The 27,951-nt window shown below is 40.3% G+C and overlaps 1 protein-coding gene across 1 annotated transcript in view; it reads right to left on the reverse strand.

The window, feature by feature from the left end:
- Nucleotides 1-415: 415 nt before the first annotated feature.
- Nucleotides 416-27,951, reverse strand: part of LOC137400249 (serine/threonine-protein kinase MRCK alpha-like) — a 51,808-nt gene continuing 24,272 nt past the window's right edge. Inside the window, exons 10-35 of the mRNA XM_068086577.1 lie at nucleotides 27,333-27,541; nucleotides 24,502-24,669; nucleotides 22,161-22,295; nucleotides 20,601-20,803; nucleotides 20,183-20,291; nucleotides 19,615-19,788; nucleotides 18,685-18,779; nucleotides 17,180-17,538; nucleotides 17,006-17,064; nucleotides 16,641-16,880; nucleotides 16,080-16,388; nucleotides 13,993-14,135; nucleotides 11,022-11,103; nucleotides 10,594-10,810; nucleotides 10,388-10,450; nucleotides 10,168-10,296; nucleotides 9,840-9,990; nucleotides 9,230-9,354; nucleotides 5,027-5,215; nucleotides 4,525-4,707; nucleotides 4,323-4,419; nucleotides 3,968-4,149; nucleotides 3,681-3,823; nucleotides 2,588-2,664; nucleotides 1,980-2,039; nucleotides 416-1,164 (exon numbers count right to left, since the gene is read on the reverse strand). Coding sequence (XP_067942678.1) covers nucleotides 1,143-1,164; nucleotides 1,980-2,039; nucleotides 2,588-2,664; nucleotides 3,681-3,823; nucleotides 3,968-4,149; nucleotides 4,323-4,419; nucleotides 4,525-4,707; nucleotides 5,027-5,215; nucleotides 9,230-9,354; nucleotides 9,840-9,990; nucleotides 10,168-10,296; nucleotides 10,388-10,450; nucleotides 10,594-10,810; nucleotides 11,022-11,103; nucleotides 13,993-14,135; nucleotides 16,080-16,388; nucleotides 16,641-16,880; nucleotides 17,006-17,064; nucleotides 17,180-17,538; nucleotides 18,685-18,779; nucleotides 19,615-19,788; nucleotides 20,183-20,291; nucleotides 20,601-20,803; nucleotides 22,161-22,295; nucleotides 24,502-24,669; nucleotides 27,333-27,541 — 3,923 coding nt within the window. The 3' untranslated portion in view covers nucleotides 416-1,142. The remainder of the gene's footprint in view (nucleotides 1,165-1,979; nucleotides 2,040-2,587; nucleotides 2,665-3,680; nucleotides 3,824-3,967; nucleotides 4,150-4,322; nucleotides 4,420-4,524; nucleotides 4,708-5,026; nucleotides 5,216-9,229; nucleotides 9,355-9,839; nucleotides 9,991-10,167; nucleotides 10,297-10,387; nucleotides 10,451-10,593; nucleotides 10,811-11,021; nucleotides 11,104-13,992; nucleotides 14,136-16,079; nucleotides 16,389-16,640; nucleotides 16,881-17,005; nucleotides 17,065-17,179; nucleotides 17,539-18,684; nucleotides 18,780-19,614; nucleotides 19,789-20,182; nucleotides 20,292-20,600; nucleotides 20,804-22,160; nucleotides 22,296-24,501; nucleotides 24,670-27,332; nucleotides 27,542-27,951) is intronic.

Genomic DNA, 27,951 nt, shown 5'->3' on the forward strand with positions numbered 1-27,951 from the left:
GCATCGCAATAAACTATCAAGTATTTATATTTTATCTATAAACTTTGCAAGCATTCTGAGACACCATATAACAGGGCTTGGGGAAACGAATCCATCCCCAAGAAATTGTCAAGTTTAGTCTATAGTGGAGACAACTTTCTATCTGGGTACATCATTCACCTTATGTTATGCTGCCTTTACTGTACATTGAACTGCTAGTGTCTGTACCCACTGTCTTTTCTCATAGTACATCAGTTACTACGTACAAGTGAAGAATAACAAGAGCTAGGAGATAACGCTTGTGAAAATGCATTGAGACATCCGGAGCATTAGCAATAAAACATGAGACCTACAGAAGCCGTGCCACTCGCAGACTTAGACTGCATATTGCAAAGCCGAAGTACTTTGGTTAGAAGACACGCGCCATGTGATAATCTGAATTATAATATCATTATATTATCATCTATAGCAATTCCCTAAATAATAACTCTAATAGCATGAGGTGGGGATTTGTAAATAAAATTGCATTTAACTTGCAAAAAAAATGTGTCCTTATAATGAAATAAAACAAAGTTTGTAATAGGAATTGTGGTTGCCTGGTAATGAGACAACAACTCACACAAAGAGTGTAAATATGTCGGCCTGGTAAGACCTAACTGACCAATGCAAACGTAAATAGCTAGATAGACGGGTGTAAGTTACAGCACGACTACACATAGCATTATTGGAAGCCTGGTGAATATTGTTCAACATGAAGACTTATCTAGCTAAGCGCACCTGTCAGCCGCTGCCAGCGCAAGCGGTGTGAGGCTAGCATGTTTATGCAAGACAATATTGGATGGCAGATACCCATAGAGCTTGAGAATTACTATGGGACCGTACAAAATATATCTCCCTTCTCCTAATAACTTATAGTTGAAAATATGATTATGGGACCAGAATATCACAATGTCACAGTACTGCCAACTACTCCGGCAGCCTCGGCAGCATTTGTATTTACAGCTTCAGGCGCCGGCAAATAGAAAGCAGCCGCTTTAGAGATATATGTCTAATGAGTGCTGACTCATATGAGAGGTGAGAAGGAAGGTGGCTGAGTGGCCCGTCTCAGTTCTCATCTCCCATATAGCTGTGTCTGCTGCTCGGACTCGCACTGTTGCTCGACCCTACGGACTCTCTCTCCTGCTCCTGCAATTGACCAATTACACGCGTGTTTAAGATCTACAATGCCCAATGTCATCACGATACTGAGCTGAGTGTACAGCTAAGATAGTCGATTACAACAATTATAAATCGCTTGTTACAAATATTGATAAAACTGGGATGTATAGATAACACAGACCAAAACCTTTTCATCCAAGAGTTATACGTAGGAAAACATAGTATATGACGAACGATTCACGACAACCATTTGATCACCATCTGAACTCATATAGACTTTGGAAATAAATTATAAAAATGAGATTTCTTTTCTGAGAGTTTCATGATAAATCTCTAATTCAGGTCTAGGGATCAAGCAAAAGTAAAAAGCTTGAAAGCCAACTCAGCTAGCATATAATAAAATTGCTGGCGCTAAAACGCAAGCAACTTTGTTACACAGCAACACTACCCAGCACCTAGCGACATGCATGGATGCTAGTGACATCACTTTATGTTCAGCATCATTTGATTAAAGCTTAGCTATCGCTTTAGGTGCTGCCTGGCAGCACCGAAGAGTCACCCATGGCATAGAAAATCATGCAATTAGACATCAGTAAAAAGAGTGAGCAATATGGGCTGAAACTGCCCGATGTCAAGAATATTGTTAAGTTAAACATCTTGACACGGACTGAGGCATGAGGGGAAGAGTTTTAGAGGAGCGGTTTGGTGGTCAACACAGATGTAGGGTGTATGTGTGACACGGAGCTAAGGCTGTCACGCCTGTGTTAAGATGTCTTTTTGAAAACGGGCGTTACGGGAGAGCTAGGTACCAATAAGACAGAGTATATCGATTGACAACAAACCTCCTGCGTTCAATAAAAAGGTGGCAGCACAGAGTTGGACTGTCGTTCAACAGCATTGTTCTACAAACATGGAGAAAAATTGGTGAGGCAGAATTTTGCCTCAGCTTGAAAGGATTAAACAATGCGGGCCTGTTATAAGCGGTTGTGAGTCAACACGAAAAGGTTTTAGCTGGGTTCTTTACAGCATTGAGTTTTGGTTAGTAATACCTCCCCAAATGGACCTGGTTGAAACCATTTCGCAGTCGTCAAAGAGAGAAATTAACGAAGATGACTTGGAGACAGCACCTGGAGACGTGAACAGTAAGCGATGCAAAGGTAGATGACTTGGAGACAGCACCTGGAGACGTGAACAGTAAGCGATGCAAAGGTAGATGACTTGGAGACAGCACCTGGAGACGTGAACAGTAAGCGATGCAAAGGTAGATGACTTGGAGACAGCACCTGGAGACGTGAACAGTAAGCGATGCAAAGATAGATGAGGGGAAGACGGTTGATTAAGACTGTCATGGCAAAGACGGAGCAAGTCAAACAATCAAACTGACAGTCAACCTTGTAGATCATGAACATTCGTATGCGAGTAACACTTGATAAGCAGCACGCATCCGTACCCATGGGCGGTGAACTCGCCGTCCTCCAGTGACATTGGCAAACTGAGTTGTCTCCTGTGAACTAGAGAGTGCTCCCGCTGTGCAAGAATACCTTCAGTTAGTATAAGAAACCAACTCTGACCCGGTCTTCCACGCCTTCCATGCATGGGCTGAGAGATGGTAGAGAGATGCCTGAGAGATGGCAGCGATACAAGCTCAAAAGGACAGTCAAAAGCGGAAGCTGAGCGAGTATGAAAGCGAACTGTGAGAATGAGAACGGAGGTGCATGCTGACATGCTGTGAACAGAGGTAATGGGGAAAGAAAGGGGAGGAAAACAGCAGCCATGCTTTAACACCGGAGTCCGCTAAAAGTAACATGTCTCACTGACACGAGGCGGGCAGTCTCAATATCCAGCCAGTCACACCATCCAGACATCGACATCATGAGTGCAGACCTAAATGCAGACAATGCGACGAGTGTTGACACAAGCCAAGCGTTTGCACGAGCCAATGATATATAGGCGGTCAATGAGAAGGGATAGGTGAGGAGACGAATTCAAAAATATTCTTATGTATATGATTGAAACTATACCATCGGGAGCCGTTAATTGTGGGAGGGAAATTATTGTTAAGCCCAATCCGAGTGAAGCTAACAAAATGGGGCGTGTGAGTGGAAAGATGATAAGAAAGAGCGTGTGAAAGAGGAAGCAGTGCAGATACATACAAGAAGGAAAGCGACATAAACACATTCCAAGCCAAAAGTTGATCATGTCTCTAACAAGTGACAGAGCTGTTGGAGACGCGAGTGGAGGATCCATAGTGCCTCTCAACTGCAACATTTCTCTTGGTCAAGCATCAGGTTTTTATGAAACTAGGAAAAGAAAAACTCGAACCTTTTTTAAATAAAGAAACTACAAAAAAGGCTCCATTTTCAGAAAAAATAGAACAAAAAAAGTTAAAATTTTTAAATGAGCCAACTAACAAAAAAACACTAAGAAAAGAGAGAGAGCCATAAATGTATTGGAAGAAGACATGGAGCTCTGCAGATAACTAGCTTTACGATATTGTTTCATGGTTAAAGAGGGTTTGAAAGGAGATGGACTGCTGAGCTCACCTCTGCAATTATGCTGTTCGTACGAGGACCGCCAGACGACCCCCTGCTGTCCATACTCGAGCTTGTATCTTGCAGGCCGTATGAATAGGAAGATGGACGGTCCCTGCCTGAGGAGTGCGAGCGAGACATTCCTGAAGGCAGACCTGAACACAAGAAGAATCTTGAAGAGCTTACAAAATAAATGGTTGTCTAGAAGGTTGCTCAAACTATACAAGGCAAATCGGAGCGAGAAGAAAACTACAGTGGGTTAGATGATTTGTAGCACTAGATGATTTCAGATTGCCTACCCGAACCATTTTGCTGGCGGAGTGAGGGAACGCTGGACGGAGTGACCATGCTGTGTCGCATGCCCGCCCTTGCCTGAGCCTGTGGAAGGTCTATGAGCACCTGCATGCCCTGATGGGGCCCCATGTGGTTGACATGTGAGAAGTTACTCGGCGCAGATATCAGTTTTGATCGCCTGTCACTCCTTCAATATATGGGAACCGTACAGCTAGCAGACAACGACTAGTTCCAAACCTTTCAATTCATGCATAATTTTTATTGGACTCGACTTGTAAAGTTGAATCTTAGGAAGATTGGTCGTATAATGCAGTAAACCCTTATTGAACAGAATAAAAGCAATAAAAACAAGCGACTCACGATGCAACAGAATGTCGTGCTTGCTCAGAAACTGTCTTTATCGAAAACTTCCGTTTACCTCTGATCTGATGATTGGGTAGGTTGATCTGGTCATCACCTGCAATCATAGTGAATTGTCCGAAGCGGAACCACAAGAGCAGAAAAGACTTTGAAACTGCGATAGCATGGAGTAGACTTCCTTCGACAAGCGTTCATTACTCACCAACTTTTGGTTTTATGTAGACAAGCCGAGGCACGTCAGCGACGAAAGCGAGACTGAGCGAACCGTCATGGCTGAGTGGACGTGGCTTCTTAATACAGATTGTCTGCACCCACTCAGATGATTGAGAGTTGAAAACATAGATGGCTTCCTCCGAATAGCACAGTATATGCGGCTGGATGTAGGCTGTGAAACGAGAGAAAAACAATGCTAACGGAACATAACAGAGAACGCTAGGATGTAAGACGAGCTCGATAATTTCCAAGCTACGGACTAAGTAGATTAAGAACTGATTAAGAATTGCCATACTATGGAAATATTAGAAGAAAGCTTGCTAGACTAACTAAACACATCGCTAGCTGCTAGCAATGCTTGATGAGGTCATTTAGAATAAACATGCGCTGATGCTTGCCGAGGTTAGAGAATAACTGGGCCAACTTGACAACCAATAGCCATTTAAAGTAAATTCAGCTAATGCGCTGGGCATTCCTGCATGAACACTCACTGATGCAGTTGGGAATACTTGGCCACATGATCTCTTGCGTACGAGAGCGACGACCTCTCATGTCCACATAAACGCCGAGGCTAGCAAAGACAAGGAGAAATTCCTTCTCAGACAGCTCGACAGCGCACATGGCCTCTACAGGTGCCTGCATAAGGAAGCTGAGAGACCTGTCCTCATTGTTCACCAGCGCTAAAGACAAGATACATCACTGCCAAGTTATATTATAGAACTCTCATCTTGTAGATACATAAATAAGTATATAAATAGGCATACAACTAACTAGATAGTTAGATTAGGTTAAGTTTACCTATCTTTTTTTTCAAGTTGATGTTTCTCTCTGAGATCATAACAGGTCTGTTTTGTGCTTCAGCACTCTTCAGGTGACTTATGTAGATATAACGCAAGTCACTTGATGAGTGCGGAAGCACGGAACTGACCTGTCTGTCATGACCGCAAAGAGAAACATCAAACTGGAAAAAAGAAAGGTAACCTTAACCTAATCCAACTATCTAGTTAGTTATAACACTCCACACTTTTCAGAGCGTAGAGTGCTGTTAGCAGTAGGCCTGACTACTTATCTATTAAATAAACATATATATATATATATATATATCCATCATTTTTTTTGACGTCATCAAGTCGTTTGCACATGCGCTCGTTCACGAAAAAGCCGCCATATTTGTAGAAAACGATCGGTTTTATTTTATTTAATAGTACTTTTTGGTGTTGTTTTGATACCACAATAAAAAAAATGCAAACAAAAGCATCATTTTTAACAATTCATTGCAAAAGCTTCGTGTTTTTAACGATAAAATTGTCTAAAAGATGGCCGACAACGATAAAATGAAGGATAGTCATACATATATATAAATAGACATATCTGTACATATAAATCTCAGTGATTGTTTGTCTGTTGCTCTGTTTGTCTGTTGCTCGCGTTACCAGTTATAGCGATAAAATCGGCTTCGCACCGGAATTGAGTGCTATTCACTAGGCCAAGCAGCTACACTGCTACACCATGGAATAATTGTGGTAATATGCAAACATGAAGCATTTACGAAAGCACCTTTGGTTACTACTAGCATGCTTGATGATGATCATTGATGGCACGAGAAATCTTGAATCCCTAACATTATAAGCATGGCTTTAATTGTGGTAAGTTAATTATAACTAGCTAAGTTACTAGCTTAGGTTACTCCAATTTATTGGATAAAATAATTTAGCCATTGGCAACTACATTACCTGCCACTGTTTATAAGCTGTTTATTATTATCTATGCAACTCTGGTCATTCAACTAGTAAAGACATAAATAGACATATCTACTATATAAACGGCAATCGTTGTCTGTCTGATTGATTGTCCGCCTTATAGAGCGGTCTTTCCTTTTATCGTCGTACGAATTTCGGTCGTACGAAGCGAACTGAATTAATATGTGTAGTAACGGTAAATAAATTATAGAGCGGTCTTTCTTTTTCCATTCGGTCGAACGAAGCCAACCGAATTAATATGAGTACTAATTATCGTAATTTCGTAATATCGTAATTTCGTAATATGGACTATTAGCCGCTACTTTTCTCTGACGATTTGAGCCAAATGGCTTATATAAAGGTGTGGCGATTCTGTTGTTTTTCTTTCACCGCTCGGGCGCATTAACCGAAATCCCCGGTTAGCACGCTTTTTAAACGGCAAATTTTCTGCCGTGTTAAAAAGCGCCTTTCCTGAGTTCTGCGGCCTATACAAAGGTGTCTATACAGCTATACAAATGTACTATTCATTAAATAAAATAAATTAACGAGTAGTTATTTACATGCAATTAATATTTACTGCCAACGTGTACCGAGAAGGTCACGTAAACGTTTGTTTCTTGGAGCCACTGGAAAAACGCATTTCTCACCTACTAAATTTCCACATCAAAAAGGTAAGTGTTTCTTATACGATGTTGTATTGTCTATGAATTGCCACATCTCCACTACTTAATAACGTTAGATTTGCCGCTGTTCGTGATAGTGGGTCATGTTCATTTCCTTCAGCAGCCGAGTTACTAATTTTTTCCAGCTACGAGTAGGCCTACTGTAACTTACTATTACAGAACTTTCACGAGTACTCCGAGGGTTGCGATACGCTATTGTGAAAAGAAAGAGAGCAGCTGCTATCGACTTACTGTCACCCTGCATCAGCCATGACCAGCTATACGTCGCCTGCTCAAAAGTAGGCACACGCCGAAAACTGTTTCTTCATACGCCCGACAGAAAAACCAAAAATGTTGTTTATCCGCAAGTGTTGCGTTGAACTAAGGGAGAGAGAGAGAAAAAGGGAGAGAGAGGGAGAGCGAGGAGGAGAGGGGGGGGGAGAGAGAGGGAGAGAAGGGGAGAGAGAGGGAGAGCGAGGAGGAAAGGGGGGGGGGAGAGAGAGGGGGAAGAGGGAGGGAGAGGGGAGAGAAGGGGAGAGAGAGGGAGAGCGAGGAGGAGAGGGGGGAGAGAGAGAGAGAGAAAGAGGGAGAGAGAGGGGGGAAGAGGGAGGGAGAGAGAAGGGAGAGAGAGAGAAGAGAGAGGGGGAAGAGGGAGGGAGAGGGGAGAGACGGGGAGAGAGGGGAAAGAGGGAGAGAGAGAGGGAGAGCGAGGAGAGGGGAGAGAGAGAGGGAGAGAAAGAGAGAGGGGGAAGAGGGAGGGAGAGAAGGGGAGAGAGAGAGGGAGAAGAGGGAGGGGGAGAGAGAGGGGGAAGAGGGGAGAGACGGGGAGAGAGGGGAAAGAGGGAGAGAGAGGGAGAGCGAGGAGGAGAGGGGGGAGAGAGAGAGGGAGAGAGAAAGAGGGAGGGAGAGAGAGGGGAGAGATGGAGAGAGGGGAAAGAGGGAGAGATGGAGAGAGGGAGATGTAACTGCATATTTGGAGTTGTTTTACAGTATGAAAGCCAACTCTCAATAAACCTTATGCTGCACGTGAATCTGTTACTGTAGGCGGGTAATGCAGCTAGTACATATATAAATCTATATATATTTCCCAAAGTTTGTTGTCTGTCTGTCGTCATCAGTTTGTATATCTGTCTGGATATAGCTATTAAAATCTTTGAATTAAAATCTCACATCCCACTAGATTTGAACTCTCGACGATTGCAACCGTGAGTTTGTAATCTAATTGTCTACCCACGAGTCCATGAAGAATCTTATGATTAATAGCTCTTACTATAGCTCTTACACTTTTCCAGATTTCACATGCTAATGACATAATAATTGAAACTCTATGAACTCTACGAAACACCATGCTTTCAAGTCCTCGTCGTACTAGAGCTAATTTGTTTTCCGCAAAACGATATTGACAATAACTTTCCTCGAAATTGAAATTTGGCGATTATATCTTAGTTCAGTGTCATCCGTTATGGTGAAAATGGGTTCGCAAACAGATGAGTGATAAAATTTTAGTTGAAAGTTTACTAAAATGCATACTAAAACTTCCTTCAAGTATGTTTTTTGTCAGCTAAATTCATATACATGTAAGTTAGATTTATGTTACATGTCTGTCTGAAAGGTAACAACTCTGCACGTAATACATAGTAATATTACATTTTTTGCAGATCATACTTAAAAAATGCACTAGTTATTGTACGTTATAATAGTTACGAAAGTTAACATGATTTGTTACTATTTTTAATGATGATGATTTTTAGCAGGCAGTGATTGCATTAGATAACTAATATGAGTTTTTATACTACTCTATACGTCTATACAAGATTTCTGCTTTATGATGTCAACACTGAAACAAACTAAAATCATGTAATCGTATTTCCAATAATTTTTCATTGTAATCGTAGCATAACAGACTATATTTAGCCATTACTTTCTAATTATTTCACATTTAAACACCTTTACAGTTTTATTTTTTCTCCTAATTTATTTCAACAAAACACTTCTTTCATGATATGAAATTTAAAAGTTGCAGTTGTTTTAAAAAGTTTGAAAACTTTCACAGTTGTTTTTTTTCTCTTAATTCATTTGACCGGCACAAAAACACTTTTCTCATGATATGAAGTTTAAAAGTTAGAATGGTAAATGTTGTATATGTTGAACAAAAATAAAGTTTCTGTCCAAGGGCTTTTTTATTACCCGGGCAACGCCAATTCATCTAATAGACATATAAATAGAAATATAAAATATATAAATAGACATATAACATATAAATATATATACATGAATATATATCTACACTTACCAAGAGGAGCAGCAGTTCCCTGGACCGTGTAAAGGGCAAAGACAGAAGGATAACCTACGATCAGTCGTTCATTCACAAATGACAAATATTGTATGTGTCCAGGTACCTGTACATCTTTTACTTTCCTTCAAAACAAACATGAATGTTAGATAAGGAGTTAGAGGTCACTCCTTTACAGGAATTACAGAACAAACACCCAACAACAACAAGGAGGCTTTTAGAACAGACCACAATATATTGATACGATTGATGACATGCTATGAGAGATTAAAGCGAATCGAGACATGCACTGTCGTGTCACAGTAACATTCTACCCAGGAAGACTGATATTTATTGATAATTTGGAAGAGGCATATTTTCGAATTAGACTCAGCAAACTATCAATAACGAGTGTCACTTTTTTATAGTAATGTCAGTACGTATCATTGGGGCAAGACAAGAAATGCTAGCCTCAGCCATATTGACATTTCCCAATGTTAGCGGTTTTGAGTCCTTTAATCAGCTTGTCTTAACCACCTGCGTGTCGAAAGAGAGGAAGACTATAAAACAAGAGGAAGAGGAAAGAAGAGAAGTGGTGAAGGCGATGAGAGTTTCTGCTATTTCTGCTGACCTGTGTCGTAACCTCGTCCGCGTCAAGTCATAAATCTGTACGGTGCGCTTAACAGCAACACAGAGACAAGACCTGCTTCCCTCACGCAGTCCTACACATGTAGTAGTGCAGTTTTTGCTTTCATTTATTTTAACCCCTTCGATCTCACGACCTACAAGTACAGAGGAAGATACAGTATATAATCGCATGATCTACAAACACAGAGGAAAATATACAACAGCTAAAGACCAACAATCCCATGGCTTACATGATCAACAACTACTGACAACTAACCTTGTTAGTGACAACAATATTTGTTTTCTAATAAGAGTAAGGCTGTATCGCATACCTTCCAGTGCAAGGTAGGGTATGAGACGAACATGCCGTTGCTTGCCACTAATAATTAGCACAAGTTGTTCATTTGGTATGAGCTGGACAGCATAGACCGGTTTCTTTTCTCCATGAACCCTCGCTATCTCTAAAAGCACCAGCACAATAGATAGAAACCCTGTCTACAAGTAGTACAAGCTGTGTTACTAATTAAACAAGAATAGAGAGAGAAATCTCACCATCACGGGCAGTCTCTACAACATGTAGTCCATCTTCTGTGCCCATCAGCAGCCGCTCCTTGTCTGCAATGAAGATACACTATATCATAGCGATGTATGACGACTGTCATATTAACAGGACCCATCAGAGGGTGTCATGTACGTATAGGTCTCATGTAAAAGGCGCAAGAGTAAGTGCAAGGCGTGTTTAGTAGTAAACAACCTACCGTAAATGCATGCGGAGAGAGGATTCTTGAGCAGCAGCAAGGAGCTATCGTACAACTCCTTACACTGGTATGAAGCTAGGTTTGGTAGTTCATTTTTCCTCAGGATCTTGTGAAGTTCTGTAAGGGCACCAACCCAGCGCTGCTTTTCCTGAGGACTGTCGGCAAGCATGAGTACTGAGTGCTTTGTTCCTGGCTCTGTCAACTGAGATGTCGTCACCTAGAATTAGAAACAACATTTACCCTGAATGGGCTTGGTATGTCCTTTCTCGTGGGTATCACATGATGTACAACTTACCCTGAACATGCTTAGTATGTCCTTCCTCGTGTGTATCATATGATGTACAACTTACATATGCTGTATGACTTACCAACTTACTATTCTTGGTATGTCCTGCTTGCACGCATGTAACGTAAGATGTATAACTTACCCTGAATATGCATGGTATGTCCTTTTTACTCGCGTGTATCACATCCAGCTCTAGCACCGAACTGACTGAGAACTCGTCATCCCTAAAAGCGCATGTCAGAACATGACATAAACGCAGGTCAAAATGTGACACAACTATACGTGAAGACACAATGAGATACAACTGTGCAACCAGGCCCGTGAAGTGGAATGGAATAATGACATGGACACAGACACGTCTAATGGAGAGAGAGAATTGAGCACACGACTACCAACCATAAAAACTCATAAAGGCAGGTGACTGATGACCCACTTGTGCCAATTGAATCAAGCGAGTACATATTAACAAAAACTAGTGTAAGCGCACAGACACTCAACACCACGTGACAGAACTTTTTCGGGAGAGCAGCTCAACTTTCCCTTTTTCAAAACCAGGAACTTCTGACTAGAAGCACGTCTAAACACAGACTCTAAAACACTTTTGTCATTCATAGAGGCCCGTAAAAAGTACGTTTCAGGCATGTGAGTCCAGCTGAGCACTTCTTATACCTACTACGGTCTGCGAGCGATCCATGAAAGGATGACGAGCAAAGTGCTGTCACGACTGAGAGACGACAGAGGTGAGATTTAATGTCTAGAAACGTATGGTTCTGAGAAAGGCAGCAGGCAGTCTAAGCATACAATATTATCAACTCGACTGCAACAGCTAACACAGCGACAAATGGCAAAAGATGGAAGAAAGAGAACATCACCTGGGAGCAGATAGGCTATGAGCCCGCTGCCGACATCGCTGCCTTGACACAGAAACTGTGAGAGAGGGCAGCGAGCGGCAGCGCCTCACATGGTTCATGTGCATTGCCCGGGGCACACTTCTGTACGAAAATCAAACAGAAAGATGTCTGACTACTCTATTGCAGTCAGACTAACATTACACGCCAGTCCCCTATCTGACTGATCAATTAGGTTGCCAAACAAACAACATGGTTATATAGTTACGAAACATGCATTGCAACAGCATTGCAACAACCGTTCCATCGCAATTACATTACAATAACGCTTTACAGCCTACAATAACATGTACACTGTAAAAGGTTTTCGAGAAATTGCTAGTTTCTGCAGCTAAAATAATTAATATATCGGTGACGTATGTAGCTAGCCGTAAGCAGTTATAATCAATAGGCTGCCATATTCTGGAGGGTCAAACACAAATACAGCCAAACCTTTACTAATGATTTCCTTGAAAGTTGAATTTCGAACATACAACTCGAAATGCCAGCTCGACTTATGATCAGCTTTACATAAAACATAAAAGCATCGAGCCAGTATTTGTTTAAACATACAAAGTAATCCTAACATACGAATGACAAAAAATTTTTCGTTAAATACTAAATAGCTGCAAGTATTACGGTAATAAAGTAAAATAAAAATTACTGTAGTTCTGTAAATCAGCACATATGTATGCAGTTTTCCTTCAAATAGTTTAGCTTCATGACACTCGAATGGAACAGTTTCATAGCCTCCTTTTTACTATTAAAAACATAATGTTCCGAGACAGCTGGTCTGGGTGGTGAATGTGATGAAAAAGGAAGAGTAATGTTTAGCAACTAAACACAAATATTACTAAAATAAACACACGATGTTCGATCATTTTTTAAAAAATCTCCGAAGTCATCTAGCAGCCTAAAGGGGCTTTACATTTATTATTGCCTCAGAATAACCTGTTTGTTCCACTGCATTTATTTTCACATCACTATATTTTTGCACTCATCAGAGCTGCGAAATTAAGTTGCAGCGAAATTTTACTTTGTGCGCTACTCACGAAACTAAATACTAGCGAAATAAAAGTGTCCTAGGGTATAAAAAAAACTATCAAAATGGATTAACTTCATAGGTTGAGGTTTGACGATATTCGACTCTACACCCAAAATATTTTCCACGATCTACCATTCCACACTTCATCACAGTCTTTAGGTGAAAGAGGACCAGCTGATGAAAATAAGTCAAAAAACCATACAAACATACACTAACAAAAATGTATGAAAATGTAACTACTGTACTTTTCAGACTATTAACCGCAACCTTATATAAGCCGAATCTGTTTTATTTTCAAAAAACAGTAATAAAACAATACATAGGCCGAACTTTTTGAATAGACCGCAGAACTCATGACGGTGCTTTTTAACACGGCAGCAACTTTACTAGTTAAAACGGAACAGTACCGTTAGGCACTGTTCCGTCTTTTCTTTCACCGCTAGAGGCTCACTAACCGGAGATTCCGGTTAATGCGCTCTAGCGTTGAAAAAGAAAACCACAGAATAGCCGCAGCCTCTAAATAATCCGCATGGCTCAAAACATCGTAAAAAAGTAGCGGCTAATAGTCTGAAAAGTACGGTAATCTAGTCTGAACTATACTTAGTAAGAATGTTGGGATGAGTTAGAATAAGTTAACTTATCACCATCTGTACATTAGAACTTACACTTAGCTGAGCTCACACTTCTCATAGGCAAAGTGACAAAAGAATGTTTGTATTTATAACTACTTTATAAGAACATTTGTTCCAACATAAGATGACTTTAGGATATGAAGGTGTGAGAACGAATGAAATTTGTATTTAGAGGTTTGACTGTATAATACTCTGTAATATTATAATGGAACTCTGATGTCTAGAATCCTAATAAAAGGCTATCATCATCAACTCACTCAGACTGACTACTGTTGACTGTTGATCTTAAAACCACAATTTAATCATCTCCTAAGTATGTATACATCTAGTAGAAGCTAAAACTCTAGCTTAAGGTAATACAATAACAAAACTACGACAACCATAATTCTGAGACAGATCTACAGATCTTAAAATTAGTTTTGATGGGAAACAAATGTTTGTTTCAAGTTATATATATTATATACATGTATATACAATACATATGACAACTACACCATTATATCAACTACGGGTCTAGTCCTACAAGAGAGAGGAAATGTGGTCTCTCACCTCATATCAAGCACCTGGTTAACTGTGATACTAGCAGTCACATTGTTCCTCTCTTCACGGATGTCGTAGAGAAATAACTTGAAGTCACACACGACAACAAACTGCTTCACCCAGCCTTTCTTTATGCCACCAACTCTCGGAACCTGCAGCAGAACAAACTGGAGTATAAGCGGTGAACGGGCAGACCGGTGTGAGCTCTGTCATGATGAACAAATACTAATGCTGAGACTATCCAATGAGAATGAAGTGTCATTTTAGATTATTCTAAGGGCTCTTAGAGGAAGGGGGCTCCTATGTACCTATGACCTTGAGAAATACACCAGCCATTCTTGATGGTCATGTTCAGCAAGGTTCAGGTGAAACTATCTGTTAACATCATGATGTTAGGCAGCCTTCTATGTAGAATCACAAAATTCAGGACATTTGAAGCATTAGTTTCGTTATCATAGGAAATATTCATATTTGGGTGTGAATCAACGACAAACTATGGTCACCACCAGTCATGTTTACAGAATGTCAATCCTGAGTTCCACAATGTTTCAATAACTAGCAGGCTATTTCTGAAGCACAGCTCTTCTGCTAGCAAAACATTTCAGTGGTACATTCGAGCGTCGAATGCTAAGTGGAACTAACACTAGAGATTTGACCTTGAATGACAAACTCCTCCCACGCATCGCTAGAATGTTTTACCTTTTAGAAGCCTACAAAATCATTAGAAGAATGATAATATTAAAAAAGATTAATGGAGATGCAAGTGGAGATAAGTATGTGTAGTTTGTCTCAGTAAGAGAAATAAAATATTTATATATACATGTTTGTATTTGAAGGTAGTACTTTATCTGCCTCAACAATTGTTGGGCTTTATTCGATAAGATAACTGAGAAATCAAGATATCAGTTTGCACATGATTGTACTCTATGCAAAGTTATAACGCCATCAACTGATTGGTCAGCTGTCTCTAAGCCATCAACTGATTGGTCAGCAGTCTCTAAGCCATCAACTGATTGGTCAGCTGTCTCTAAGCCATCAACTGATTGGTCAGCTGTCTCTAAGCCATCAACTGATTGGTCAGCTGTCTCTAAGCCATCAACTGATTGGTCAACAGTCTCTAAGCCATCAACTGATTGGTCAGCAGTCTCTAAGCCATCAACTGATTGGTCAGCAGTCTCTAAGCCATCAACTGATTGGTCAGCAGTCTCTAAGCCATCAACTGATTGGTCAGCTGTCTCTAAGCCATCAACTGATTGGTCAGCAGTCTCTAAGCAATATTGAGCTATTCTTTACATAGAACATCAAATGACTGGCGGAGACGGCAGTCATTTTTGAATAAAAATGAATGTATATTTTAGTCAGTTACAAGAAGAGTGACGCCTCAATGACCTGAAATTTGATGATTCAACATAAAAGACTGCTTACTAACACGACGTTAACAGATTGTTTCACCTGAACATAGCCTAAAGGCCTGTACACACCATCGCTCAAATCAACGATTAGCTGTGCGATTGACCATTGACCGCGACGATGGGTTGCTATGACACCATTTTGCTACGAGTGGTCAATGTAATTGCTGCTAGCGACGATGCGATGGAATTTCAACATGTTGAACTTTGACATCGATGATCGCAACTGTTAGCATCTTGATTGGCTGTTTGTTGACTGCTTAGGATCCAATTTCAACATTTGCGAAGATTGATGTCAATTCATATTCGCAAGCATGGCAAAGAAGTACACTCGTGATGAATTACGTAATCAGATAATTAAAAGAGATAACAAAAGAACTCGTGATATCAGGAATGCAATTACATAATTTCTATTGGTTAGCTAGCGGTCACTGACAGCTAATCGCTCATAGTGTGTACACCTTATCGTTGGTGATGATGTCAAACCAGCTCATCGTTGTAGGCCATTGTACAGCTAAACGTTGATTTGAGCGATAGTGTGCACGCGCCTTAACAGGACCTCTAAGGAGTTCAATCTGGTAGAGAAAATAACTCCCACTAATTTTTGATTGCGCCATGAAACACTCAGCAACGGATACAAAGAGAATAAGCATTAGCCAAGTGCATGGTAGCCGGATGCGGACATACCTTGACAAAACCTTCATAAGCAGTACCGATGCCCTTGTGAGGATCTATGCCAAGAGGCCGTTTAGTTTGGTCTGATGGTACGGGGCAAGGAGTGGGTGCCTTGTCACTGCAGGCCACATGACACGCGTAGCCGCATGACTCGCAGGCAGTGCCCTGCCGGTTCAAGCCCACCATAAGGGACGTGCAGTGGTTGCATTTGAGTGGAGCATTGAAAGTTCTCACAATGAAATGATGCGACTTTGGATCTGAGCTTTGCTTTTCCAACTCGCCAAATGTGTTAATCTTTCCCTGCGATCTTCTGCTCTCGGGCTATAATTATAGACAAGTTGATGAGGAACTTTGAGAAAAGCTGTTCAAAAAGCCTTACAGGCTTCAAGAAATACGATAATGATAAATATTTTTCTTTTATTTTATAGACAGTTACAAAAAACTTTTACAAGCGACAGATGGACAGCAAACGCATGCCAAATACTGGTTTTAGTGCTCTGACCAGATGGAGACAAGGTGCACCCAACTACAAAAGGACAAACGAAAAATAAAGAGTGCGTGCTGCACACTCACACTTGCATCTTCAGGAAGATGGGCAGGAGCAACAGGCGTATTCTCATAGGTGTTGGCCGGTCGAGAGGCAGCTGATTCAACCTGCGCTGGGCGAGACAGAATCATGCTATACTTTGAATGCTCCGTTTGGAGCGACGCACGAGGGGTCGACACAGTGCTGCCATTTCCCATGGGGACAGCGCTGTCTGTGTCTTCTTCACCAGATAAGTCAGCAGCATTGGGAACTGTCACACTGGAAGACTGAAACATAATGGCACACACTACCCGACGTAAACGCTACGCAAGCAACACCTACTAATAACACACAGAAACATAAATTCAAGCACAGACAACTCCACGCACAGCGGAGAGTAGTTACTACGTACCAGCTGCTTGGTGAGAAAAGACATGAACGACATTTGAGATTCTGGTCTGCCGGTTTCATCTACAACACAATTACAAGTAGATATGACAACTCGCAGTCACATTTGCATAGAAAGGTGGCTCAGCTTGAAGAGAAACAACTTCAATCGAGCTATTTATAGCATCTCGACACTCACCGACAGTGTTGATGGGTCCATCCTTTGACTCGAGCTGCTCTATACGCTGTCGAAGCTGCGCGACTTGTTCAGTGAGTGAAGCAGTCCTCTGCGTCTCTACACTCAGCCGTCTCTCGGCCTCCACCTGATCCTGCTTTGCCTGACTCAGCTGCTCCCCTATCGCCTGCTTCGCCTCTATCTCGCTCTTCAGACTCGACTGAAGATTGAGTAGCTCCATCTTGTCAAGACGCTGAGACCTTCTCGCCTGCCAGCGTTGACTCGTCGAGCCGCTCGCCGCTGACTTGAGACCTTCGAGCTCGTCTGACATCTTTGATGCAAGAGCCTGCAGGTAGCCCCTCGCTTCCTTCTCATCGCTTACCCTGACAACACCCGAATATCTACATTTACCCACATTTTAACTCAACTATATTTGCATGAGGGTCCTGCATGAACTCTGTGTCTAGCGGGTCAGCTTTTGCAATGCTAGACATTTGTGTTGAGTACATGAGAAGCCATCTTGTACTTCCGGTGATATAGAGCAGATGCCATGCGTAAACGCATCACTTAAAAGGTTAACTTGCAACAAAATTCACATTACAGTAATTTGGTATCAAAAGATTCACCATGTCTTACCCTGTTGTGTTGTAGGTGCTAAATATGTGGAAATGTGATTACAAGCTCTTAAAAGCTCAAAAACAAACAGTTGATCGAAGCCATCACAAAACTGCCGTAGATAGGAATCAGTTATTTCCCTGACGTAGTCATTACAATTGGTTATTGTTTTGTCACGTGATGTGCTCACGTAAATTGAAAGACCAATAAAAGGCTCAATATAAAACTTGTCGTAGCACTAGTTAATGACAAACACTTCGGGTTTTGCCGAAGACCCATATCAAATATAGATGCTCACTACTTTGCAGTTTTGTTTCGGCTTGGTCTAATCATCTAGCCGTAATCTGATCATGTGACCCATACTTCGCGAAAAATTTCTGCAGCATTTTTCGATTATCACAGGTAACCAACAGGCTCGTCATGTTTATCAGACAATGATATGTACTCTTTCGATCCAAAGTTAAAAAATTAAACAAATTTTCGCGGTAGGTTATAAGATATCAGTGCTGAAAGCGATAGCATTACAATGACGATAAAATAGACGCGTAAGAACAATAGACATGGTTTTATCGAATGAGTAAAGTATATTTGTGAAAATATTTCGACGAATGAGGTTGCGTGAAAGTGTAAACAGAAGCCATCTTGTACAACTACATCCCATTTGAACCGTTTTGGAAAGATATTTTAATCTAGGGCGTTTTTGTGATGGCTGCGATTAACTGTTCGTTTTTGAGCTTTTAAGAGTTTGTAATCACATTTCCACATATTTTGCACCTACAACACAGCAGAGTAAGACATAGTGAATACTTTCATATCAAATAACTAATGTGAATTTTGCTGCAAGTCAACCTTTAAGTTTTGAGAATGTGGAAATCTATTATATGGCGATGAAAGAGAGGACGCATAATACCCACCACTGTATGATGTCTGTAACCTGCGACTCCCAATTTGCCACAGTCTCCCCAGCAGAGAGAGTATCAAGCTCTTCTTGCAGCCTTCTGTTACTGCTCTGAAAACATCAGACGATCTACATTTTAAACCTGAATGTTGTGAGCTCAAGATTTAAAAGCAAATAATGTTCATGGCTTTTTTTCTCCAAAGCTTGTTAGTTTAAAGCAAGTCCCCTACTTTCAATACAACAATCTCGACATATGCGGTTAATCTGTCTCAATAATACTTTGCTAAAACTGCCACATATTGGAGCAAGTGTAACAAGAATTCATTAAATACTTCCCCGACTCAAGAACTTCATAATAAAGACTTGTATTACATATAACTTTAAAACAAATAAATACATATAATACAAATCTGTGAAAAGCAATATTCAAAAACTAAATCCTATGTAGGATACTATATAAAGGAAGTATTCATCGGCAATGAAATACTTTTGTCACATGGCCTTAACTCTAAAGACTGGGGAGTTGAGGCGTAGCCTTGTGCACAGGTAGATGATTGAGATGTACAGGTAGATGATTGAGATGTACAGGTAGATGATTGAGATGTGTGACCAATCAAATTCAGACTACATGAACTTTAAATTAATAAAACTTGTATATATTTTTATTTGACATTTGAGTTTTCTATTTATCTTTAATTATCATGGCCAACTCTTCGACTTTCCCTCTTTTCAGGATTTGTTCTCCGTATAACTTTCACATTCTCACCATAACCACTAGGCGGTCTCCAGTATTGTCCGAAAATATGATCCAAAGATATTTGTAGTTTTTTTAGAGCATTTAAATACTAAGTGATTGTAATCTCAAATAGCCTGAGATACTGCGCTGACCTACTCGTCCGTCTATACAGCTTGCACATATAAATGGAATCATGAGAAGGCTTCCTACCTGCATTTCATTGAAGGAGTTCTTCAGCTGTGAAATCTCGTCAGTGAGAGTCTGATTGTGAGATTCAAGTATTACTCGCTCCTTCTCAGCCTCCCCTCGAATTTCCTGTATCAACTCACTCTCTTCAGCTGATAACGTCTCATCCGCTCGAAGTCGATTTCGTAATGAATTCACCTATGAAAATACCCATAAAATCCAGTTATGATGGAAATGGCCTCAAGCGTAAGACAATAGCTAAAAACTGATTAAAATATGTAAATGTAACTGGAGAATGAGAACACAGCGTCAAACCAATCCTGGAGTATAGGTGCTGATGTTGGAGTGACCATTGAGAATGGCTGGTAATACGGGTTTGACAATCAAGAACAGGTACTGATGTGACTGACGATGGAGATTGAGGGCTACCGTTGTAGCTTTTTATGTAAAAATGTCAAGCAAAGCTTTAATAGTTGAAGCTACCTGAATGCTAAAATAGGAGCAACATAAAACAAAGGCAATAATAGGTAGGGGTGAGATAAGAATGTCAGCGAAGATAGCTTTATGATGACAAATTATGGTAATTTCTCACCTGATCCTGCATGTCAGCTAATCTCGACTCAGCTTCTTGCAATTGGTAATTGAGGTCCTTCACTTCCTTTCTGTATTTATGACTCGCAATTTCAAGCTGCTCCTCGTACCTACCAAATCGTTCAATTCAGTTTAGTGATACTTTTCACAGTGCGCAATATATAAATCCAGCCAGGTTTCACTGAAGAACTTGACGGAATAACGATACATAAATGTGTACCAACCTTGAATCAGGCTTCATATCGCGCAAAACGTTCTGCTTTGCAGGAAGCTACATTTATTGAATTTAAAAAGTCAACAACTCCAAATGTTAAATACAATTGGCTTGTGGAGCAACAATAGATGCAGAACTTTAGCTGGCTGTAGAACAGCGATTAGCGTCCCATAAAATGTGAACATGTCATGAAAAAGTAACTCACTCTAATTTAACATTCTCGAGCTCCTGCTTGAGACGCTGCAGCTCTCCACTGTGGTCCACGGATGACAAAGAGGAAACATTGACTCGTGATTGTCGCAAAGATTCTAACTCTGCCTCTAGCTCCTTAGAATAATTCTCTGATCTCTCCCTGAGTTTGGTTTGTTTATGTAAGTCAGTCTCGACCTCTTCGAGCTTGGCTGCCAGCTACAAGGCATATCATGAGATATAAAAAACAAGATAGTTGAGAGATGAGAGAATGAGCTTTGCACACTTCTTGTGACGTGGAGAAATGAAAAGTTATGATGTACATTGCAGTATTTGCAGTACATGGTACTGGGTGACATCTGCGCCCTGGCTGCTGAAAAGCTAAACAAATGATAAAGAATGAGGTCACGTCTTGGTGACATATTTATCCATTCTAACAAGACCTCTTCAAACTAATACTGAATTCGTCTAGGTGACAAGCTTGCGCAGGAGAGAACTTCTGCAATTTTACAACCAAAATGAAAATAAGCTACAACAATGAATCTTCGAGTGATAATTTAAAATGAGCCATAACTGGCTGTGGTGAAGCGTAAGGCACAAAAAACTTGCTTAAGTCAAGAGGTAATAACTCCTGATAAAAACACTGTTGTCTGTCCTGTAATGCAGTGGTCTCCAACATTTTTCTAACTATGAACTGATCACCGTTTGACAATTTTATTTTAGACCGGCAGGTTGAAATAATAGTAAATGTGAATCCTTCGTATACTTATATGGAACTTTATTACCACATTACTCCAACAATAAAATATATTGTAACGTTTACAAGTTTAAGATTTGATTCAGCTGGAATAGCTGACCAACCGAGTTGGTTCAACAGCAAGCATCCTTCTGTCTACAATGAGCTTGTATTTGTAGGTATTTCACTGTCAAAAAGAATGACCTCCAAAACTGTAGCCAGCAGTTCTCGATGAGCAATGACCCTAGCAAATGGGCGGAAAACCAGGCAACCATTATAATTCCAGCAGACGAGGGCTGACAATCACATATGATCATGTGTAACTGAATCTACTGACACACACATGAGTGCTGAGATGGTCAGTCAAGCCACTAATAGTTTTGAGTGGTAGTTGCCCTCTCATTGAAGAAGATAAATCCCCACTTGTACTTTTTACCAATTACGATGTAATGAACTATTATAGAAGCTGATAGAGCGCATCATACATTTACATGTACTACTTGACATGACTGGTAGCTGACTGCAGCATGTACATGTACTACTTGACATGACTGGTAGCTGACTGCAGTATATACATGTACTACTTGACATGACTGGTAGCTGACTGCAGCACGTGCATGTACTACTTGATATGACTGGTAGCTGACTGCAGCATATACATGTACTACTTGACATGAATGGTAGCTGACTGCAACATGTAAATGTACTACTTGACATGACTGGTAGCTGACTCCAGCACGTGCATGTACTACTTGATATGACTGGTAGCTGACTCCAGCATGTCCAAATGTTTTGCTTGACATGACTGAAGAATAACCAACAGGTATGTTTGGTACAAACCTCTCGACTACGTTTCTCATTATTCTTGGACTCAGTCTTCATGCTGAAGTGTTTAGACTTGATCTCATCGAGCTCCTCTTCCCGCTCACGTAGTTGCCGCCCTAGCTTCTGTTTCTGTGATCGTACTTCAGCAAACTATAATCAATAGATAGAATTGCACTAGTTAATCGACAAGGACTACTGCTCATCTGCGCTCGTGAGAAGATTGATGACACAGGAGACGAGTGGAACCAGTTTGGAACAAGAAGCACTGCTGTTACATATGTTATGATCGGTTTAGGATCTATTTATTTGTGCGCCATGATACCCTTTACTGCTTCACTAATGGCCCCAGAGTAGGACTGACTGTAACAAGTGTACTGTTATATTGGTATTAAAGCAAATTTTCACAGTACCACCCATGAGCCAAAATTCCCATGTTATCTCCGGTGAAGCATCGCACTTCCACTGCTGAACCACACTATGAACATATGGAATCGTTGCTAGTCATGAGTAATACAAAAACAGGAAAACAAAACATTACAATCAAAATGAAAAGCACAATGAGACGAATACAAAATCTGCTGCATTCAGTTTAGAAACAATTAAGATATATCAGCTATGTCAAGGTCATTGCTCTGAGCAAGTATGCATTTAAGACAGACAGCAAATGAAATTGAAAACAATAAGCTTTCAATTTTTTCAATAAGCTTTCAATTGTTATACATGTATATAACAATGATATACATACAGTATATACATACAGTATATATGTACAGTATATATACATTGTATATATATACAGTATATATACACTGTATATATACAGTATATATACACTGTATATATACTGTATATATATACAATGTATATATACAGTATACTACGAAGGGAATGAAAATAGCTATTAAGAAAATGTGGAGTCTCATCATTTTAGTTAGGAACCCGACAATCAACGCGGACAAACTAAAAGTTTTGTGTTACAGATAACCATCACCGCATCATTAACTACTGTCAGAGGATTTTGTAAAACAGTCTTTAAATTAGCCTAATATTCATAATCTTATTGCTAGATTAGCTATAGATGCGTTGTCATTTTACTAGTTCTATGGATAAGCTCTAGTACATAATTGAAATCTACTGGGCACCATTGTCTAACAATACGAGATAGCATATTACTATACCAAAGACATTTGATGATTGCTACAAAGAGGAAAACAGGAAGAAGTTATTACTTCATAAAGTTGTAGAAATTCTTGTGTCACAACTTCCTTACAGTTCTCTACATTGCATTGCTTGTACCTAGCACAATACTAGCATGAACTCCAGAAAATGAAGGAGACTGATGAGTAAATGAAAGACATTTGAGAATAAAATAACTATCGTACTTTTTGGACTATAAACCGCACCCCTATTACGCCGCATCTGCTTTATTTTCCAAAAGGCGATAATAAAACAATACATAGGCCGCACCTTTGTATAGGCCGCAGAACTCAAGACGGTGCTTTTTAACATGGCAGCAACTTTCCCGTTTAAAACGGAACAGTGCCTAACGGCACAGTTTCGTATTAATCAACGTTTTTTAACCTAGTGCCTAATGGACATACCGCTAGGCATTGTTTCGTATTTTCTTTCACCGCTAGAGGCGCACTAACCGGAGGTTCTGGTTAATGTGCCCTAGCGATGAAAAAAAAAGCCAAAGAATAGCCGCACCCTTATATAAGCAGCGTTGGCTCAAATCATCAGAAAAAAGTAGCGGCTAATTGTCCGAAAAGTACGGTATGTGTCGCATATCGCCCAACAATGTTGGGCAATGTCAAATCGCCCAACAATGTTGGGCGATTTGACGCCCAACAATGTTGGGCAATGTCAAATCGCCCAACAATGTTGGGCGATTTGAACATCAATTGTTCAAATCAGTTGTAACAATTGATGTAAATAAGGAAAGGCACATCCAAGATACAAAAATGATAGATAAATAATTATTTAAAGAGAAGAGATGAAGTATGCAGCAAGATAACTGTTGATTTGGCAGTAAAATCCAACAGCTATCCGCAATGCCCGCCACTGGTCAGGTCAAAAAGCCAGAATGACACCTCAAACAAGCACACGAGTTGCCAAACCATAAACATCTAGAGAAAAGGAAACGAGAGCCCACGATGCTGAAGGACCGAAGATAATGCTAAAACAGGGTCAACATCTCGCAAGATCACCTGGTGATAGGACATCGGAAGCCAATCAGGCTCTGGGCTGGGGCTCTAACAGCGACAGCAGACATGTAAGGAGGAGGCAGCAGGGGCAGCGGTGAGAGGCATATGAAATATGTTAAATGTGTTGCACCGCGTAGTGATTGATCACTAACCTTCTCGCTGACTTCTGTGAACTCATCCATGGCGAGCTTGCGCGCTGTCACAGCATCCTTCAGCTCTTTGGTTTGCTGTCGGATCTTTGCTTGTTCCGACTCGAGCTTGGCCTTGATGTCCAGCAGCTCCTTATTGGCCGAGTTATTAGACTTTTCTAGTTGTAGCACCTTGAGGTATAACATGACTGACTGTTACGAGTGTAAAACATGTAACCAAACTCATCGCTGAGATGAATTCTCTCTAGAGACTAGGGGACATACATTTATGTTAGATTCATAGCTAGAAAAAGAGTGGCTGATGCTGCTGATAGCTATCCATCTAATGATAAGTGCTGCTGCGAGCTTTATTGACACACGCAATGGCTGTGTGAAAATACCAAACATTACATAATTTGGGTTCTAAGGAATAACGACGAGAAATGCATACATACAGGAGTTTTGCTTACATCTTTCCCAATTTCACCTAACTCAAAAGTGAAACACCATAAAGTCTCTATTTGAGCTTCATCTTTATTTCAGCGCCACCTCTAATAAAATACCATTATAGAAAAAAGGTTGAAAAATACAATGCCACCCTTTAATTGAACACCACCTCTAATACACTGTTTTCATGACACAACTGGTGCATAAATTTGTATCAATCCGCAACATGGAAATGACAAAAGTCAAGCGAGTTTTGTTAGTAGCAAATCTTCATCGGGTGTATCACGCCTGCAAATGATGGAAATGGCACCTGCGAATGATGTGCAAGAAAATGCCGTGCAAGCAATTCCATTTTGAACGTTTTCACACTTATGTCGCTTTTATTCCGATTTGAGCGTTCTCAATGCTCTAATGTTCCGAATGCTGCTAAACGTGAAAAGACTGCATTACTAATTGACCTACAGCATAGAATTCCTTACCTTTTCTAACGGAGCGCCAACGTTAACCTGCATTATGCGAATGTCCATTAAAACACATCACACAGTAACGCAAAATGCGCACAACTCCCAAATGCGCATCATGAGTGTCATGGAAACTGATCGACTGCTACTTTGGCATTCATTACGTATCATCTTTATTCTCCACAAAATGGTACCAACAATGACTAGATTGTATCGATAACAATGATTTCTTTCGTTGTACACGTAGTTGTCGTGTTTGCCATGGTATAAGCGACGATGTGTCTGAGAAGATCGGCCGTCAGAATAATCATAACTACACTCGGATTCGAAATCACTAAGATATAAATCCGACCAATGTATTCAGATTCATCCATAAGATGGTTTACAACCTGACTAGAAAGCGTTTAGATAAACAATGAGAACGCGCTTCAGTAACAGCGTACGACAAACACATGGCAGCCATTGTTATGGCACATCGAAGTCCGAACCAACTCAAAGTTGTTTCTTTTTTAGCTCAGTCTGATACTTTGACGTATATGAAAAACCGTTTAGCAAAAATGCTGACGTTCACGGCATTAATGTCGCTCCGCCTGAAGGAGAGTTCAAAATATAGGTGACCTTAGCATCGCTTCAACCATACGAGGACGAAATTTATCTTCCCCAATTTCTGACCATCTAGTCGGAAAGGGAAGCGCCACCCTCTATTTGAACATCCCCTCTAATACAATGTCACTATAAGGGAAGGGTTGAAAAATAGAGCACCATTGATAGAGCTCAAATAGAGGTTTTGCAGTATATGTGCTGTGGTTTTACAAGCCTCTGAAGATGCACGTCTACCTTCAAGTCTTTATAAAAGAGTGCCAGATGATGTTTTTTGAATATGATATGATGCCTTCTAGAGACAGAAAGAATACTTTCCAGTATATTCTTACGCATTTTTGGATGAGTGTCCACACATGATGCAAGACTAAAATCAGTTGTTAGTTTTATTAACACTTTTTATGTTTTGTGACGAGTTGAACTGAAATTGAGTGCAGCCTAAGTATTCTAAACCTAAATATTCTAAAGCTAAGTATTCTAAACCTAAGTATTCTAAACCTTAGTATTCTAAACCTTAAGTATTCTAAATCTAAATATTCTAAAGCTAAGTATTCTAAACCCAAGTATTCTAAACCTAATTATTCTAAACCCAAGTATTCCAAACCTAAGTATTCCAAACCTAAGTATTCTAAACCTAAATAATCCAAACATAAATATTCTAAACCTAAATATTCTAAACATAAGTATTCTAAACCTAAATATTCTAAACATAAGTATTCTAAACCTATGTATTCTAAATATAAACCCTTAAACTTATCGTCAGAAGAGTAGATACAATTATACGAAAATGTTGAACATAATTATAACTGTTTTGTTAAAAAGCAGTTGGTACCAAGGAGATGGTAATAAAATATAATAATAAGTAAGTAATAATATGGGATTGAAAACCTGCAAGAAGCCACTCAGCCCCACTGACCACAGTTCGGTCGACCTACACTCAAGCAGATTCACTAACTGTTCGCAGATGATGAGCTGAATGGTGTTAAGAGATATAATGTTGCTCAGGTGGCAAGACGAAAGACTCATGTAGCTATATGACTATCACAACTTATTAAATTTATCTATTACTAGTCAATTACTTGTCAACTATAATAGTAACGAGTACACTGGCAGTCCATAGCGCCGTTTAGAGATCGGCGTGTGTAATAGCTGTGTGCACAATTATTCTTTGATGTAGAACCCTGGGTAGAGTGGTAAAGATGGCAGTGCACTCAGCTGAGAATACGAATATCAAGTGTATATATTAGTGTGCAGATGGATAGGCTCTTATACTAGTAACTAGTAAAGATTTGGCTGCACAGCTACTCATAGTAAAACTTGAAGACTAAAGAATGGGCCAGGAAGTACCTTGGCGGACCGAACGCCTTCATCCTGATCTCGACCGGCAATGGCGTCACGCAGCTGCTCCTCTAGGAGCATCTTGTCACTGAGGAGGTCAGCGACTCTCTCTCTCAGCACTCCAAGTTCCTCCTGAAGACTAGAGACATCAGCTGACGGCGTGGTGAGCGCCACACTGCCTCCTTTGTGGTGGATTGACTGTATCGTATTGTTGGCCTCTGCAAATGAAAACAACAAAATTCTTGTCGGAATCTGCGACTCACTCCCTAAACTGACTTTCCCATTAGAGGGTTTAGTACACAGGGGCAACTCATTCTGACTATATGGAGACAGTCGTGAGCTTTACCTAAGGTTTTTACCAGGTCTCATATGAAATGGCCTTGAAAAGATTAAAGATTTCGGACCATGAAATGTTGGTTGTTGGGTGCAAAACACTTATTCCATATGCTACATGAGCAGCTAAGGCGCACCGACTGTGATAAGCATTCAGAGGGCAACAAAAAAGTTGAAAGCAAACTGAGGGTGCCGACAACACTCCTTCCCACTCCCTCACACTATCATTGCCTGCACCTAGTGAACGATATCTTCAACTATTGATTTCTAAAATTGATGAAAAGTTGCTTTGAAA

The sequence above is a fragment of the Watersipora subatra genome, chromosome 7 (assembly GCF_963576615.1).
Source record: "Watersipora subatra chromosome 7, tzWatSuba1.1, whole genome shotgun sequence".
NCBI lineage: Eukaryota > Metazoa > Bryozoa > Gymnolaemata > Cheilostomatida > Watersiporidae > Watersipora > Watersipora subatra.